Source organism: Squalius cephalus (genome assembly GCF_949319135.1).
Source record: "Squalius cephalus genome assembly, chromosome: 3".
NCBI lineage: Eukaryota > Metazoa > Chordata > Actinopteri > Cypriniformes > Leuciscidae > Squalius > Squalius cephalus.
Genome location: NC_137124.1, coordinates 33,647,676 through 33,666,330, shown reverse-complemented (window position 1 = coordinate 33,666,330; position 18,655 = coordinate 33,647,676). Strand labels below are relative to the sequence as shown.

Here is an 18,655-nt window from a genome sequence, read left to right as displayed (position 1 = left end):
GATGAACTTTGAGTGTTTAAGCTTTCAAATGATACCTAATTTATGATTATTACTAAAATATGTGTTTGGGAAAAAGGCAATAAAAAAGCATGCCTAGTGTCCCTCTACCGGGACACTGACAGTTAACAGGGTATAGTTATATGTCTCTAATTTTTAGACTTTGAAGCCCTCAACAAGAGTCTTTAGTTTCTCACTGTTGTAAGATGTCATTAGCTATGTTTCCATCTAAAGTTGCAAATTTAACTTATGCGCAAAATTGAAATATCGCATAAAACATTTGCAAATAAAGCATTGTCTCCATCCCATGTGTTCAAGAGAACAAAATCGTCACTTCCTGAGAAATTGGCACAATATATTTGTAATAAAAATTTAAGTTGCTGCAATTGGGAAGCCACCATGGCTCTTTTATCCTACATCATAGGCCTACATCATATACACAAAAAATGTATCCACCTCACTTGAGCTCATAAGGTTTTTTAAGCGTTTTTTTTTTTTTTTTCATTTTAATATTTACTTTATTAATAATTGATAATTCGTTACATTTATATAGCGCTTTTCTGGGTACTCAAAGCTCTTTACATGGAAGGGCGAATCTCCTCAACCACCACCAATATACAGCATCCACCTGGATGATACGACGGCAGCCATATTGCGCCAGAACGCCCACCACACATCAGCTTACTGGTGGAGAGGGGACAACGATGAAGCCATTCAGTATACTGTATATGGGGATGATTTGGAGGCCATTATGGACAGAGGCCAAGGGGCGAATTTGGGATTTTTAATGACCACAGAGAGTCAGGACCTATTTCATTCATAAAATAAACACCAGCAACAAAAAATATAACGTTATAACACATTTATTCCTCTGCCAAGCAATGTAGTTCCAAAGAGGTTGCCAAGCAACACATGCAGAAACAAAGAATCACAAACGGCAGTTGCGCAGTAATACTAATGTAATGCGGTCACAGGTGTATGTTTGTTGAGTAATTTACAACAGCTTCGAACGCGGCTCAACCAATCAGAATCAAGGACCGGAACTATCCGTTTTATAATCTTGCGTTACCAATGCAAGGAATGAAGCTTTTGTAATACATTCCAATGAGCAGCGGTTGTCAGCCCTACAGTGGAAAGGGAACCATATCCGTACCGGCTGGCCCGGATCGGTATGGAATGGAACTGTTAAGCAAAGACAACGGTTTGGCCCGACCGTGGAAAAGTGGCTATACAGAACAACTATACTAATACTTCAGCTTGGACATAGTAAGAAAAGGCTGACAATAGAATTCGGTTGCAAAAGTGATACTCTAGATAAGTGTATGAATTATGAAATAAAAAATCCATTATTGTTTAATGGCTCGGGCCTTTGTTTGAGCATTTGAATTGATTCAGTTGTAGAAATAGAATTAGTCTAATGCAGCTCTGCCTTTGTCTTCCGCAATCACTAGCGAAAGCAGTGGGGAAGAAAAGAGAAATGAAGGCAGCAGTGAGCTATTCATTTTAGGATCATAAATGAAAATGAGTCATTTGAACTTTGACAGAATGTGTCTTTAAGATCTGAGGCAGTGGCTCCTCGTGGGATTCCATTAGCAAGAATAATGCCAGAGAGGGCTTCCTTTGTTAAGCCAGATCAATAGCAGCAAAATCAGTCTTCTCTGGTGATTTCATAGACATCTATGGAGCTAGACTGCCTCTTTTAGTTGCATATGTCACTTTTATAGGAATTACATAGCAGACATACTGTACTTCTGAAGTTTAGGAATCATTTGCTTAAGGATCATTGACAATGATGGAGCTCAAATTGAGCAAGGAGTATTTCTCTGAACAAGTTACGCTGACCTTAACAAGCGCCATCATCATAATCAATTGAATTGAATCCTCCTCACATTATCAAGGCACATGGTTTGTTTGCCCTGTACACCTCTACAACAGAACCTGGGATGATGGCTGACAGAAAGTATTTAAGGCCAAAGAGAGTAAACAATGCAGTGGCTGATCAATACATGTGTTCATGTGTGCGTCTGCGGTTGCACCATATGATTCTCAGAGATTTTTAATCATGTTGATTTAATTAAAGTATCTCTGGACCTGGGACACGTTTCTCAAAAGCATTGTGAGTTATGTTGATTGTAGAGACCATTGGTGGGTGGCAATGGCTCTACGATCTACTTAGGCTCACAATGCTTTTGGGAAACACATTCCTGGTCCAGAGATATTTTAATTAAATCAACATTATTAAGCACAATCATGGTGGTTTGGGAGGTGTGACACTCCCCCCCCCCCCCCCCCCCCAGATCTGTTAAATTGTTCAAAATACTTTCAATTTAATTCATACTACTCTTATTTGACAAAAATGTAAATTTTTCAATTTTATACAGTTAGGTACATGGCACATGCATTCAGGTTTATTTATTTATTTTTTTAGATTTTTCTCTTAATTGTCATTGACCCAAATCCAGCAGCTGCCTGCTGTGGTAATGTTGGCAGATTTAGTAGTATCACTATATTGTGCTGTTGCTGATGGAGTGCATGAAATGGCTTTAGCTTTTATCATCTGCCAGAATTCTGGCTGTTTTTTGGCCTTATTAAAATTCACCTTTAGTGCCGTTTTTTTCCACTCGGTTTGGTAAAACAGAAAATACCCTGCTTCCTTTACAGGGCTCATCTGAGCATGCTTTATCTAAAATGGTGGGGAGAGGTACTTACCCAATTGTTTGTGGATCACTTGGCAAGTCCAGAAAGAGACTGAATAAAGACAGGGATAGAAAGATGTGAAATGACTTTAGTAAAAATGAGCCAGCTAACAGTATTTGCATAATTGGACACAGTGCTGCCCTGCTATTGGATTAGCCTATGAATATGCTAATGTCTGGAGATGGATGAGGGGGGTGGGTCTTGTGCCTTATCACTCTCCCACAAGCCCCCGAAGATGATGAACCTCTGTCCCGTGCTGCAGATTAGAGCACTTCAAACAGTGCAGGGGTCCCCTCTGGAGTAACGTGTTCAGATTTCAGAGCAAATTAGCAGACATCAAACAAGCAGGACGAGATGCTGGATCAAAGGAGAGACGCTCACAATCTTTGTCAGCGTACCAGCCGCTTTTGTAGTGTCACCAGTGACTGGGCCCTTCTGCGCTCATCCACTGTCCTCTGCGCTGTACTGTTCTTTCTTTCTTTCTTTCTTTCTTTCTTTCTTTCTTTCTTTCTTTCTTTCTTTCTTTCTCTTATGTGCATTTGATAGATTTGACATTTTATTTTAATACCCTTCTAAAACAAACACAAATCTAAAGGTCCTTGCACACCGAGTCCGAAATTCAAAAATAAATACGACCTCACGCTGTGTTAATCACGTTTACACACTGCCTCCGAAACTTTCATCTGTCATAAAAAAATTCGGATTGGATTTTCGTATCTGTAGAAAGCATTTTGAGAGGTGTTTTGACAATTCAGAGCCACCGTACAAGCGAACGCCAAAATCCAGAACTGTTCAGGATCATTTGGTTCACAGAAATTGGTGGTCTTCTTTTTAATATGTGGCTCCAGTATCGCTAGCAAAGCATCAAACTGAGCCACTGACATCCTGAAGTAAACTTTGAATCGCTCGGGATAATCCCACAGCTCCTTGATAAGGAGGTGGAACTCTCCTTCCTCTCTATGCAATCTCAGGATTGGATGGACCCAATATTTCCTCTCTTTTTCCTCTTGTGTAAGAAGAGAGAGGACAACAAAATCATCCACCCTGCTTGAAGACTCTTTTTTGAAGAAATTTTTTTCGCAACGGATTCATTAAAGGAGAACTCCGGTCAATTTTAACATTGAGCTCATTTTTTTGTACATTTGGAGTGCTGTCAATACAGAGAACAACGACAAAAATCGGTGTTGCCTACACCGAGTTATTCTATTTTTAAAATTTGCACCCTGTTGACTTCAATGGGGCAAGTACTAAACCTGCTTTTAGCCTCTTAACATCCTTGATGTGTCATTACAAGTGCACAGAAAATGTGAGTGATTCCTTCTGAGTGAACACGAGTGAGTCTGACTGCAGTAGATGTGAAAGAAATGTATAAAAATGATGTTATTTAAGCCAGCGCAAATACCTGTTTACATCCTGTTTTTCGGTTGAAGTCCAAAGTAGTCGATTGCAGAGTTCACACGCATAGGTTTAATACCTATGATCACGCGCGTGAACTCGGCAATCGACTACTTTGGACTTCAACCGAAAAACAGGATGTAAACAAAGGTATTTGCGCTGGCTTAAATAACATCATTTTTATACATTTCTTTCACATCTACTGCAGTCAGACTCACTCGTGTTCACTCAGAAGGAATCACTCACATTTTCTGTGCACTTGTAATGACACATCAAGGATGTTAAGAGGCTAAAAGCAGGTTTAGTACTTGCCCCATTGAAGTCAACAGGGTGCAAATTTTAAAAATAGAATAACTCGGTGTAGGCAACACCGATTTTTGTCGTTGTTCTCTGTATTGACAGCACTCCAAATTTACAAAAAAATGAGCTCAATGTTAAAATTGACCGGAGTTCTCCTTTAATACGCATGAGACTCATTGCATACAACCAGTACTTTTGGGGCTAATTCAGAGGTCCTCAGAGAAATATTATCTTGTCTGAATATAAATATCTGCTATTGTGGAATATTATTTATTAACTCTACTAATATTAATTATACTTTTCATTTATTTTCACCTTCATCACATAGCCTACCGTAACTAAAGCTAAAAAATGTCTACCGCAGTATCACACGTTAGTTTTACCATATCAAGTCCTCATACTTGGTAGTGCATGAAAAGTGCATTTGCTTTCGCAGCACAGAAAACAGCGTCTTCTTGACATTTTGACAACATGAGCCAAACTCTTTCAGGCCTCAGCTACAACTAGTGTTTAGGGGCTTTCACACTGGAGGAACCTGTTCATAGTTCCTAGAACTATTGGTGGAAGTACCCGGATTTTGGCGTGTTCGCGCCGCAGGAACTAGGAATGATTTTAGTTCTAGGAACTTCTTTTGGAGGAACTAATTTAGCTCCTACTTCAGAGTTGGGTCTAAACCAGCACTATTGGAAACTACCAGTGATGTTAATGTACGCTGATTGGCCGAAAGCACGTTAAACACCAGTACCCATCATTTAAAAAAAAAAAAGCTGTGTACACACACAGATTATAGCCTATATACTCTACTCCACAAACTAACTCTACGAACATGGAAAACAGTGATAGATGGGCCTCTTAACCTTTACGCTAAGGAAAAAATCCAACACAACTTTGAGGGGACCAAGCAAAACATGATTATGTATTTCAGCTCAGTCAGCAACACTGGACATCAACCACACGACATACGCCAATGCCTTTTCATATATGGTCTACTTTCTATGTATAACAGTTCTATCTAATAACATATTAGACAGGACTGTTAGATTGTAAACTAATGAACACGGAGAATGTGAGCACTATGTGCTCACTGTTCAGGCTCTGGCTGGCGTTCTCAGCACCGTCAAAATAAAAGTCACAACAATGAGCGCGGCTTATGTCATTTCAGAGTTCCAACTGACCATGAGAATGCAACCAGGAAAATGTTCCTAAGGGAACCATTAGTTCTCGGGGAACCACCCTGGTGGCTAGTTCCTAGAACTACGTTCCTAGAACTCCCCGATGCGAAAGCGCCTTTTAAAAGCGGGTCAAAGTAGACGTAGGTTCTTATAGGAAGGAAGACTGGAATTACTGATGGCTCGTTTCAGGCAGTTCAGATTCGCTACTTTCTTTTGAGAGACAAGAACTCCATTTATTGTGGACTTTAATCTTTGAAACTTTGCACACCTTTTACATTCACAAAGTGTCTATAACACACTACATGAAATGTAATGTTTGAAAAAGCATAATAGGGGCACTTTAAAAAATCAATTAAATTAATAAAGAGCGATAGATTTTGTAAAACCTAGTTAACAGTAGAGATCCCGATTCTGCCCGATTCAGTGGATGAAATGACAAATGTCCTGAATTAAGAATAGTAAGCCAGATGTCATGTATGAAACAAATCCCTTCTGAACAGCGCTCTAGGCTATTTTGCTCCAGTCCTCATGTGTCAGTCTCTTTTCTCTTTATCTTAAAATTGTTCTCTCTTTTTTTGACTGTGGGGCAAGGTGAGACATGGCACAGGGGTTATTTGGGTAATGTGTGGGTGTATGAGGAAGGGGAGGGGTCTTCTTCCAGTTGCTGAGCACAATCTTGACCTCCAGCTATGCTCTGAAGTGCGGCTAATTTCACCCCTTGACACACAGCGGTCTGAATCTGCCCTGCTCAAAGCCCAACTGAACTCAGCGTTCTTAAGATGCTAACAAAGACAGCTGTGGCCAGGGGCGGTTTATGGAGATACTTTCAAAGGAGCTGGAAGTGGAGATGCAACAATGATTGTCAGATCACAAACTAACTTGCTGATGAGTCATGCTGATTGATAATAGTAGAAGATTCTTGGGTTTAATCTCTCAAAAACATACTTAACATTGAAGTAACAAGGTGATACTTCATAAATGTTGCTAATAATTTGAGAGTTGATGTCCTCCATGATAAAAAAAAACATACTAAATTTCACATGCTTATATTCTACACTCCTGTTTACATGAAACTCCGAAATCACACTGTAAAAACACTGTAAAAATAACCTGCAATTGTTACTTTAAAGAACTATTTCTACCTTGTCTTTCCACTAAATTTAGTTTTGTTGGTGTAACCTTCCATATTTAGGTTGATTCAGTAATGTTGCATAACACTTTTAAAGGTGCTGTATGTAACTTGTTCACTCTACTAAAGCATAAAATACCACAATATGTTTGCTGATATTTAGGAAACATGCTGAGGTCACATACTTGTTTCTCTGAAAAACACTTCTACAGCCAGTTATTTTACTTTGAAATGTGCTTTCCGTGTTGGAATGTCTGTTTTTGTTTTGGTCTGTGTGATCTCGCCCACTGCCAGTTCACCCAGTAGTATTTCGTCACCCCGGGATGCCAGATGGCAGGAAACACAGCGTATTTCAGTCAGCAAACAAACTGGGTCAGAGATAGCAGATTCTGCCCAACCTAAAATGCCTCGGTATCCATCTAAAAATCTCAAAAAATCATAAATATAAATAAATCATATAAATCAACTCATCAACTTACAGCGTGTGTAAGTCTCCTCGGCTTTCATTGTCAATTGTGCTTGTTCCTGTTGCGTGTCCTCAAACTGGCAACCCATGTGAGCGTCGAGGCGGGGGTAACAACGATATAAGCAACTGATGCTTCACGATTTTCGATATTTTGAATTTGGACTGCAGTACCTATTTCAACCACAAGCTGCCAGTATTACAGACTGCACCTTTAATCTGAATACAGTTAATTTAAATGGTAGCATATTTTTTAGGTTACCGCTTTTTTAAGTAATTATATCATTTTAAGTAGTTATATCATGCCCTAAAACCATGCCATGTACCATGTTTTGTTATTGTGATGTTGCAAAATTTATCTTGCTATCTTGCTATATTAAAATTAATTTCAAGAAGACAGTTCAAGAAAGAAATTTAATATAAGAAAAAACAGAATCAAAATTGACATAATAATATAAATAGTGGGAGAGAGTTTCATAGTATACTGTTCTAGAAGGCTATTTTGACCGTTTTTGAAGCAAGATCATTACTGAAGTGATTTCAAGAGAGGAAAACACCATTAAAGCTCAGGATGACAGTCACAAGATTGTGTGTACTAGTCGACATGCTTGTTAGTTTCTGCTCGGTTACTGTGATATTGCATTTAGCCTGTGGCCTGTTGTAAAGCAGACTTCACACAGAATGCTTCGTCTGCTGCGTTTCCGTGGCAACTAGGCAGAGATGTACATGGCTCGTCCCCTTATCATCAGGCGACACTCCTGTTCCTGCCCCAGGACAAAACGCTCCTTGCAAATTATCATATCCATATAGATACACACACATTATATATGTAAAGGCCCGCATGACTACAGTGTTTTATCTATATCTAACGTCCTGCTGCAATTCATACACAGACTTCATTAAATATATTCACCTTTATTTTTACACATACTGATTTGTTTCACACATTTGCTATTAGGATTATGGATGCCACAATGAAATTTTTGTTTCGAATGAAATTAATACTTTTATTCAAGGACGTATTAAATTGATCAAAAGTGACAATAAATACATTTATAAATTTACAAAATGTGTTTTATTTCAAATAAAGGCTGTTCTCTCTATTTGTCAAAGAATTCTGGAAAAAAAATGATCACAGTTTTCCACAAAAATATTAAGCTGCACAACTGTTTTCAAAACTTATAATAACAATAAATGTTTCTTGAGCACGAGATCAACATAATTATTAGAATTATTTCTGAAGGATCATGTGACACTGAAGACTGGTGTAATGATGCTAAAAATACAGCTTTGCCATCAGAGGAATGGATTGCATTTTAAAATAGATATTTTATAATATTACTGTCTTATTGTATTTTGTGTAAATACCTGCAGCCTTGTTAAAATCTTACCGACCCCGAACTTTTGAATGTTAATGTACGAACACACTGAACTTGAAAAACAGAAATGACACATTTACTGCCTTGTACATTGAACGCATATTTACACAAAGGACGCACTCATAACTCGCCTTGTGTCTTTGTTATTTTGCAGTGTTCATATCCTGTCTGGGAAGACTTCAGTGCCAAGGCCACCAAGCTGCACTCTCAACTCCGGTAAGTTCAGTCTCCGGCTCACATCCGCACCTGTCATGTGAAGAAGGTTTTATTGAATGCTAAGAAAAGACAACGTCATCAATTTATCCCATTGGTTTTGTGCTTTTCAGAACCACCGTGCTAGCAGCAGTGGCCTTTCTGGATGCCTTTCAGAAGGTGGCGGACATGGCAACCAACACAAGAGGTATAGGCACGATTACGGATGTGTGAGAGTGTGTGTGTGTGCGATTTCTGTCCAACTATGTGTGTGCGATTTCTGTATGTATATCCCATTATGAGGGTTATGCATAGCAGAAAACACTACTGGAGAGAGAGATACTGAGTGTCCAAAACAAAGGATTATAGAAGGTACAGAGCCAGACCCTCTAGATTTAATGCGCTCGTTTGGCTGATGAAGTATGTGAGGATGTATTTGTGTTAATGTTCGTATTTGTGTGAATGTAAGACAAAAGCTTAACTAACTTTATCAGCAAATAATTAAACACAACTGCATTATTCATCTTTATCTCTGGTGAGTTTTGAACAGTATTTTCACATGGCAGATATAAACAGATGACTATATTGGATGAATGAGAGGGAAGAAAGACGTGGCTCATAGCTGTAGAGAGTGTTTTTGGTTATTTACGGCGTGATGCTTTATTAATGATTTGACAGAGGCGAGATCTTCAAGGGGAATCAACTGATGAAAAAGTTGTTTGGAAATAAACCACAAGCCTGATTATGATTATATTACTGTTTTGGGCTTTTTTTCTCTTGGTTGGGGGATTTTCTCATTTCATCTTGTCTCGTGGCTTGCCTGAGGTAAAGACTGTGTTTGAAGGAGTATGATGATCTGAGTTATTATGGTTGCGTGTGGGCATGTTGTGTTTTTAATGAGCTGACGGAGGGAGCCTTCCCGTATGCCTTATAAAGGCAACAAGGATCGCATCCAATCCCACTTGTGACGCAAGCTTCAGATGGAGGCTGTTGAGGTGCAAAAGGAAAGTGAGTGACCACAATAAACAAAAGGAGCATTAAATAGTCAGAGGAACAAGGCTAAAAGAAAGTGAGGCATTTTATTACAAACATTTTTACAGATAAATGCCCTTTTGTCTCATGCAGTGTTAAAAAATGTGCATTTTTCTCAAGCTTTCATATATCTCTGTGTGAACTGTGAATTAAATTCATAAACTCCAAAATTCAAACCCACAAATCTGTGTATTATTTTCCAATAATATTAACTTCTCGTCTTGAATAAATGGATTTTGTTGTTTTTCTTTATGCTTAAACCTAAATATATTATTTTATATCTTATATTTGGCCAACTCTCATGTTCACTGTTGAGTAACTCACTGCTCTTACCAGAATGCCAGTAATTTGCAGATTGTATAACTTATTGATGACAGTATAGTTTTGTAGCACATAGCTAGTGTCCTGGATGTAGGTCGGATTATGCTGCTCATCACTCGTTTCTTCTTTAACACTTTTTGATATGCAAGCTTTTGCGTGATATTTCCTCTGTTGTGATTTAGACATGCATCAGCCCACATCCAGCCTTTGGCTCAGAATAGACTTAAAATGACTGTAGTTGAAAGGATGACAACAGCTTTCACAGATACACATTTCAGAATGATATGAACACCATATTTCTATTTTAGCAGCCAATAAAAGTGGATTAGGAAGATGTGGAGTATATAAAAGTGGGCTAGATAATCCGAGGGTTTAGCTCATGGCACAGGTGAGTGCTCTTAGACACATGTCTCTCTATGGGAAGGAGAGGTCACGTACTGCTCAGTGATCATGTGACCTGATTGATGTCAAATTTGTTGAATGCCAAAAGGAGAATGGCCACCGAGCTCCGACACACCTCACTGGCACTTCAAAGAGAGAGAGAGAGAGAGAGAGAGAGAGAGAGAGAGAGAGTGCGTGAGGCAAGCAGACATAGTCTATGGATGTGTGACAGTGTGTTGACCACAGGGCTGCTGAAAAATATTTTAAGACCGAGAGAGAAACAAAAGGAGAGAATATGAGGGCACGGTTGGTGTGTCGTGTGACAGGATAAAAGTCAAATGAACTCTGAAAGGAGGATGTATCATAATGTATGCATTGCATTCATTTTTGGGGAGTTTCATTCTAGCAGGGCCATCTGGAGTGTTGTGGGTGAAGGGACCCACAAAGGTCCTTAATGGGGCCCTGAGAATTATTATTATTTTTAGTATTTAACTATTACTTTGAAATGTCAATTATCAAAACTGACTCTGAAAAGAATACAAATGCATCTCATATTTACAACCCAGGCTTATTGGAAAAAAAGTGTCTCTACATTTTGTAAAATCCCAAAAACAAACCTATACATGCAATTCAGTGTAGGTTCCAGCTGAAATTTCACATGGTTCTTGTACAATACTGTTTTATGACCTCAAAACACTTTTACCACAGTGCATGATTAGCAAACTAATGCATTTTGATGTTTGCATCACATAATTAGCTCAATATGTCTGGCTTTTCTGACGCTTTCTCAGTAGTTCACCTGGTACAGCATTGCACTTATGATGCGGTGCACTCAGGTACGAGTCCCGTGAAACACAAATCATGAGAAAAGAGCTCAAAGAACCAATTCATTTTTATCTCACCTTTGCTTTTGTTAACTCTGTTGGTTAGGTTTAGGGTAGGGTTTAGTGAAGGTGGTACGTTATTTTCAAGCACAATAGAGCATTAAACTTTTAGTGACACTCACCAGACATTTAATTTCTAAACTGCCACGATATACACAACAACCAATATAATAAAATGTTGCCAGATTCACGTTCATCTATTTCAGATAAAGCTGACAGTGCTTTTAGTGCCGCTCACTAGACATTTCACTTTGCATCACACAAAAAAGTGTAAAAAGCAATGTAAAATTATTTTGCAGAAATGTTGCCACAAGCACATTTTTCCAATGAATTCCATATTCATGTTTAGCTGGTAAGGTTTATGTTTGGGACAAGTTGCACCCCCTCCCCATCACAGTGCCACAGACTGCCACGAAGCAATGAAGGAGGGGATGGCAGTGAACCGCAACGAAACGGAAGCAAACACACAAACACAACCGAACACACACACACAAACACACTCCAGGCCTTCATCCTCTCAATGGGGGTCCGCCGCTATAGTGAGGGAGGAAACTGATGCTTCCTGCCACTAACTGCCTATAATCTGCTTCTCATTTACTTTCTTTACTGTTCTTCTTCCTTCAGCTCATCCTCCTCTTCTCCTGCTGAGATTGAGTCTAGCTAACTCTCTTCATCACCAGCACTTTTTCTTGTGTTCTCACATTGGCTATAAAATTACTTGAAGGGATAGGTCACCCTGAAATGAAAATTCTGTCATCATTTACTCACCCTTATGTCTTTCTAAAACTTATGTGGAACCTAAAAAATATATTTTAAAAAAGTTTTTTTTTTGTGTGCACACAGTGAAAGCCGCTGGGGTCCAGTGTTGTTTTGGACCCCTTTAAGTTAAATTGTTCAGACAAACAAACCATTCAAAAGACATCTTCCTTTGTGTTACACAAAGTTATACAGGTTTGGATAACTAAAGTCATACTGTTTTAGATGACTAAATGATGATAAAGTTATTATGGTCTCACACTGTCTCCTTTAAGGAAAATCGGGGCTTTAGCCAAGTTATTGGCTTTTTCACATGTGTACAATAAGTGGCAGGGGAAAAGAACACAGCATCGGGAGGCCTAGATAATAATCTTGTTCTGTATGGACGGATTCAGTGGAGGGAGTCTGGCTGTGTGTGTGAAAACCCTAATTCATGAGCCAGAATCAAAACAATAAGTGCTTTGGCTTGTCCTCTCGATCTTCCTCTCGGCCTCTCACTCTCTCTTTCTCCTCGCGCTCAGTCTCTCACACAGAGACTCTCTTTCCCACTCTGTTCTTGGCTGTGGTGGGAATAAATGTTGATAGATCACAGTCTGTCCTGGAAGCCTGGCACGGGAGCTCGTAAAAAAAGGCGTTCTGCAGATGTGTGCGCGGCGCAGAAGGCTCGTCCGGCGCTTCATAGTGGTGTTTTACTGCCCTGCCTGCATGAGCGGAATAGTGGCAACCATAATGAACATCATAAATCTGATTCATACACCAGGGGGCAAAATGGCTGCCCCTCACAGTCAAAGAGAACATGAAAAAAAAAAAGTCTGCCAGCTCAGCAACCGGCAAGCTATTTGGAGGATCAGTTTGTGTGTCTGAGTGTGTTTGTGTGTGTGATGGGGGTTAGTATTTCCCCAGATGTTTTAAGTAGACTGGTGTAGGCAGCAGGGTGTTACCATTCACACGGCCGTGTAAGCAAACACCAGCCAAACAGTCTGAGAGGAACATTCTCAGTCGCCTTAACACGTCTATTTCTGATAGGGTCTAGTGTAGATTTTCAAGGCACACTCTATAATATCAACAAGAGATAGTAAATTCTGCTTGAAGTGGTACACAAATGTATATGTACCATGAATAATACGTAATGAAACCAGAGGAGCACCTTTGCCATCATTTTAGTGTAAGAACAAAACACCAAAGTATGACCAGTTGTGCTTAACACAAGCATGATCTGCCAAGATGGTCTCCAAAAATAATTAATGATCAATTAGTAAAACTGCAATGGAATTGCTTTAATAATTAGCCCATTCTTTCTGAACTGTTCTTGCTCACATTGCATTACCTTTGCATTTCTAAAGTTTTCAAGACTCCACTAGGTGAAAAATGCAACGATGGACATTATCCATTGTGATACATTCAGGATGTGTTAATTCAATATTATAGTCACCTTCCTAAAATAATTGCCCAAGTCATTTTTTCAGGTTTCTCAGAAAACACAAAAAACTGAACCAATAATTGAGGTTGAGTGGATTTTCGTTCTTCTTGATGCAGCTGCCATCTTGAAAAGCTTGTAAAATTGCCTAAGTCTCACTGTCTTTTGACTTAGGCAAAATAAAACGGCCTTAGTCACACTCTTGACATAGGCCATTATACTACAGGGGTAGAATTGCATGATCTGTTCAACTGAGGATGTGGGCGATTTTACCAGAGGTGGCGAGCATCATGAGGAGATGACTTCAAAAAAAATCATTTTTGTAAAAAAAATACTAAGGCAATTATTTTAGGAAGGTGACGACAGTTTTTTCTGAATTGCTAAAACACATTTCTTGAAACCACCACTCACCTTTAACACAAAACCAAATTTTCAAACCACATTAAAAACCTCTGACTCTTCTGGAAAAATCAAACAATTGCCTCAAAACCATTTTATCTGTGCTCAAAATCAGACAACGCTTTCAGAGTCAATATTTTAAACACTCCAGATCATCCATTAAACACTAAATAAAAAAATGGAGAACACTGAATCTAAAGCATGCAGTTACAGAAAAAAAGTATATTGTGACAAAGTAAACAATTTTTGCAATTACATAAAAAAGTATAGTAATTACAACTAGTATAAGTATTGTACTGACTATTGTATAGTATTGAATGTCTGTATATTCAGCACTTGCATACTTTAAAAATAATGACCCAACTGCAAAAGCCAAAAAGGTTACAGTAAAAAACTCTAAATGAAAAGCATGTTACAGTAAAGTACACTCAGAAGAGTTGTGCAACTGCAAAATCAAGGTCAGTGAGAGAGATTCTGTTTCAGCATCATGTCTTCATGTTGGGTTCAGACTCACTGTGGACTTTGTCCACATCTCTGCAGCCAAAGGGAAAAACCCTAAAGCCAGATCCAGCCTTGACAACATTCTCCACATCTTGCTGTTTCTCCTCCTCATCCTCATCCTCCTTATATACCTCTTTTACACATACTCTTCCTTCTCTCCCTCTTATATTGTTTCCATCCATTGTTGGTATCAACATTGTATCAGTGCAACATTTTGAGTCAGTTTTGGCACTCTGAACGGACTTGTATTATGTACAGTTGGTTTGGTCACATCATTAGAAACAAGTGTGAACTATTTTGAGTTGTTGTGTGTAAACGATGACAACAGTGTTGTAGTTGTGTTTAACTTTTGCCTACCTGTGTTTAGGGTTTTGAAACAAAAGTGCATCAAAGTGCAAAATGTTGTTTTAGTGAGTGAGAATGTGTTGAGTTTTGCAAAAAAAGTTCATGAGATTTGTGTTTCACTACCTGAACTTGTTGAATGTTTTACAGAAAGAGTGATGTATTCGACAATTTGGTTTAGGCTATTGAGAATTTGGTTCAGAGAATGGGGTTTAGTGTTTTAGCAATTCAGAAAAACTGTAACATAACATAATAAAGCATTTAAAGAACTTAGACTGGTATTTAAGCAAAGCTTAAAAATACACACTGCTGTTCAAAAGTTAGAGGTCATTAAGATTTTTTAAATACATTTTTTTAAAGACATTACAGGGGAAAAAAATATTTATGCATTAAATCAATCATAAGTGACAGTCAAGACTTACAATGTTACAAAAAAATCTATTTCAAATAATCATGAAATAATTCATGAATGTAGTCCTATATTTATGCAATCTTTAGATTAATAAGCATTTATAGCATTCTTTAGTTTTCTCAATTCATGAACGTAAAGCATGTGTGTGTGTGTCAACCAAATGAAGGGGAGCAGGTGCAATTCTGAATGCTAAATGTACCATTTTTTAATTCCTTCACCTTTAATTCATTGCTGTCCAATTTCTAATACAAGTATGTGCTGTACATTCCTTTGTCACAAGGAAGAATAATCTGACGCTGCATTTAAATAACTGAGGATCAAGTGAAGTCCATCTGTGTCTGCCAGTCTATCTCTCTATAGCCAAGCCTTTGACAGCCAGTGACCTTGAATGATCCCGTTTCAGTACAGTACAGCCAGGCACTATTATGGCTTCTCCTTTTAGAGCTGTTTATTCTTTTCTCATTAAAAGGATGCATTATCTGAAGAGACAGAGTGTTTTGAATATCTTGAAAATACAGGCTCTGTTTATTAATATAATGTCAGCTTAAGGACATAAGAGGGTTTGTGTGATTAGAAAAGAAACGTGAAAAGACACAACACAGCCTTGTGATATATGTTTGATAGCAACGGCTGCCAGAAAAGGTATTAAAAAAGGCAAGAAGATAGAATCTCTTCTTACAAACCATCACTGGCTTTGTGCTCCCCATCAACACTCTCTTATTACAGGAAAATTACTGCTGCTCTTTAATTCTACAGGGCGGTTTGATGGTGCAGGACCTCCCGCCAGCATGGTGAGCCTGACTCAGCTTTCCCAGTATACCTCCCCAAATACACACGCACACTCCTGACCTCCTCTAGGGAACACCTGTTCTTACTGAGAGACTTGTACAGCTCAGCACTCCTACATCGTCCCAAACTACACTATCATTAAAACCTTATAATCAAGAAACACTATTAACAAAAGACAGGATGCTTGAAATTAGCTCCTCGACTAAAAGCCAGACGCAAAGATTTCCATGAACAGGTTCTTTGAAGAGAAACGCACATTTGTTCACACTGTATTAAAGACCACCAAGAAAGAAGGACCTGCTTTTTCTTTGTCAGTGTTTTTTTTATTCTGTTAAACTGTAGGTAATTTACAAGCACTATAAGTTTGGATTCTTTTGTCGATTTTATTTTAAACTCTTGGCTGCAATATCCTTCATTTCTCACTCCATCCTATACTTAAATAGATGCTTAAACAGTTAGTTCTGGACCTACAATTTGACTGGACTGGTTATGTAACTTATTCCCATTGTCTCTGTTTGTTTTGTGGGTAAACATGGCCTTTCTCCAGGTTAAATCGTTACGCCAGTACGTGGCGACAAGTAGCTTGTCTTTATGACTGAGTCATTGAATCATTCGCTCATTGAAAAAATACTGATTCATTCAAAAATACTGATTCATTCAGGAACAAATCATCACTACTAGGCTTTGCTAGGTGTCGGAGATGATTCTGCAGTGGATTTGGAACTGTTTTTGTTGGACAGGCAAAACTAGACAAAGTAACTTTCAAAGTAATTTACTACAGTTTTTCTTAATTGCTAACACACTATAACTGATTCAGTTGGCCAAATTTCCTTAACCATTCATTAAATTCTTAAAACAAATAAACGTTTCTCAAAACGTTCAACACATTTCACCTGTTTTGACACTCATTCCAATTTTCTCAATGTTTTCTGCAAAACTCTGCACAAAAATGTCCTCATTTTGCACATTTAACCATGGTCTCATTCAGAAAACACAAGTACACCATATAATTAGCTCAAGTGTCACACTGTGAGCTCAGATAGCACACATTTATCCATGTGTAAACATTAAGTAGGTTCTGTGTGTCATCTGAGGCAAAAGAGAGTATGTTTTTGACTGACAGTGGAAATTTGAGGTTTGTACAAACTGATAGATGGTAGTTTTGAGATTGTGTTTATAGTTGTGAGAAAATGGTGAATTGTTTCATGAATTGTGTGTTAGTAATCAAGAAAAACTGTTACTTATTGTGTATTGAACTGTTGTGTATAAACAATATCATACTCACAGTTTTGCTGTTGGTTTGAGGAACAGCACTGTGTACTGCTCCTGTGATATTATTACCTATATATAATATTTACCAGTTCACACAAAAGGCATTTTTTGAATTCCACCGCGCAGCTTTTTTACTTGTTTTTGTATGTAAACATGCATAAGATACATGCATTTGGCCACTGCACAACATTTGCATGTAAATGCTGTGGTTTTGAAAAACACTGTGTCCACTTTTGAACTTGCTTTACCAGTTATATATGTGAGTTCCAAAACAGTAAACCGATCAAATGAGCTGAGGCACGGTCTACATGAGGCGTGGTCGGCCTGAAATGGAAAAAAATGTTGGATGGAACTTGATTTTGTCCATTGGTAATTGATTGGATTGTTTGTCGTTTGCAATTGTTGTGAGTGACAGGTTGTTAGTTATACTTTTTAGTGTATTTTTTGGGAGGTATAAAGAGGGGGGCGTGACCAAAACAGTTAGAGAACCACTGGTTTAGAATGTGCTTTTGTTTTGTAGTCTTTAAGTTTGTAGTTTCATTCATGTTTCCTGTTCCCCTGTTAGTTTAATTACCTGTGCGTATAGTGTTTCCTGTGTTCATTGTTAGGTTTTGTCCTTACGCTTACATGTGCATTATAGTTTTGGTTTCTTTGTTTCTCTGTTCCTATGTTCTTTGTAATCTACTTTGGTATGGAATCTGCATTTGGATCCAGCTCTCTTGTGTTTTTTAGTTCCGGGCGTGACCGTACATTTACATCCGTACATGAACATGCTCTGAAACAGCATGTACAATATGGAAATACAGAGGCTCGATTTTGCCTTAATGGCAATTAAATATTAACTATGGTTTGAGTTATAGACCTAATTAAGATAGCGTCCTGGGTAGACCCTCCAGCTCTTATCCCCTGAGAGGATTCATAAAGCTGCTCAGAAGCTGACAGAGATGTCAAAAACTGATCGAAAGACCCTCATTTTTATACAAAGACTGATTTCTGGTGTGCATGGATTATATTAATCAAACCATAAGGTCATGTGCCATAAAGCCCAATGTGAATTATAGCATCTAGAGAGATTATTTCTGCTCTCCCTCGTGTAACTGTCGTGTAACCTCATCTTTTTCTGCTTTTCCTTAATTCCTATCTTCTGATTGGTTCTGACAGCTCAATATGACCAGACCCTTGTTATAACAGACTAATCCATATGGGAGAGTGTGGGCTTGTTTGGTGCTCTTGGCATTTACCACAGGATGTCGACTGTTTTTCCTCAAGCTAATCTGAAACACTGGATGCGGTGCAGTGGCACATGACACACAGGTAGACTCTATACCCCACCGCCAGCCAGCTCATTGCAAAAAGGGAGGGCGATCGCTGCATTGTTGCCTAGCAACAGAGAGAGATGTGCCCCTGTTGCTTATAGTGTTGCTA

At 38.5% G+C, this 18,655-nt stretch overlaps 1 protein-coding gene across 4 annotated transcripts in view; it reads left to right on the top strand.

Annotated features, from left to right (window-relative positions):
* Window positions 1-18,655, top strand: part of mtss1lb (MTSS I-BAR domain containing 2b) — a 70,679-nt gene that overhangs the window by 9,372 nt on the left and 42,652 nt on the right. For all 4 annotated transcript variants that reach the window (XM_079866047.1, XM_079866048.1, XM_079866049.1 and 1 more), the window contains exons 2-3: window positions 8,687-8,748; window positions 8,859-8,932. In XM_079866047.1, the coding sequence (XP_079722173.1) occupies window positions 8,687-8,748; window positions 8,859-8,932 (136 nt within the window). The remainder of the gene's footprint in view (window positions 1-8,686; window positions 8,749-8,858; window positions 8,933-18,655) is intronic.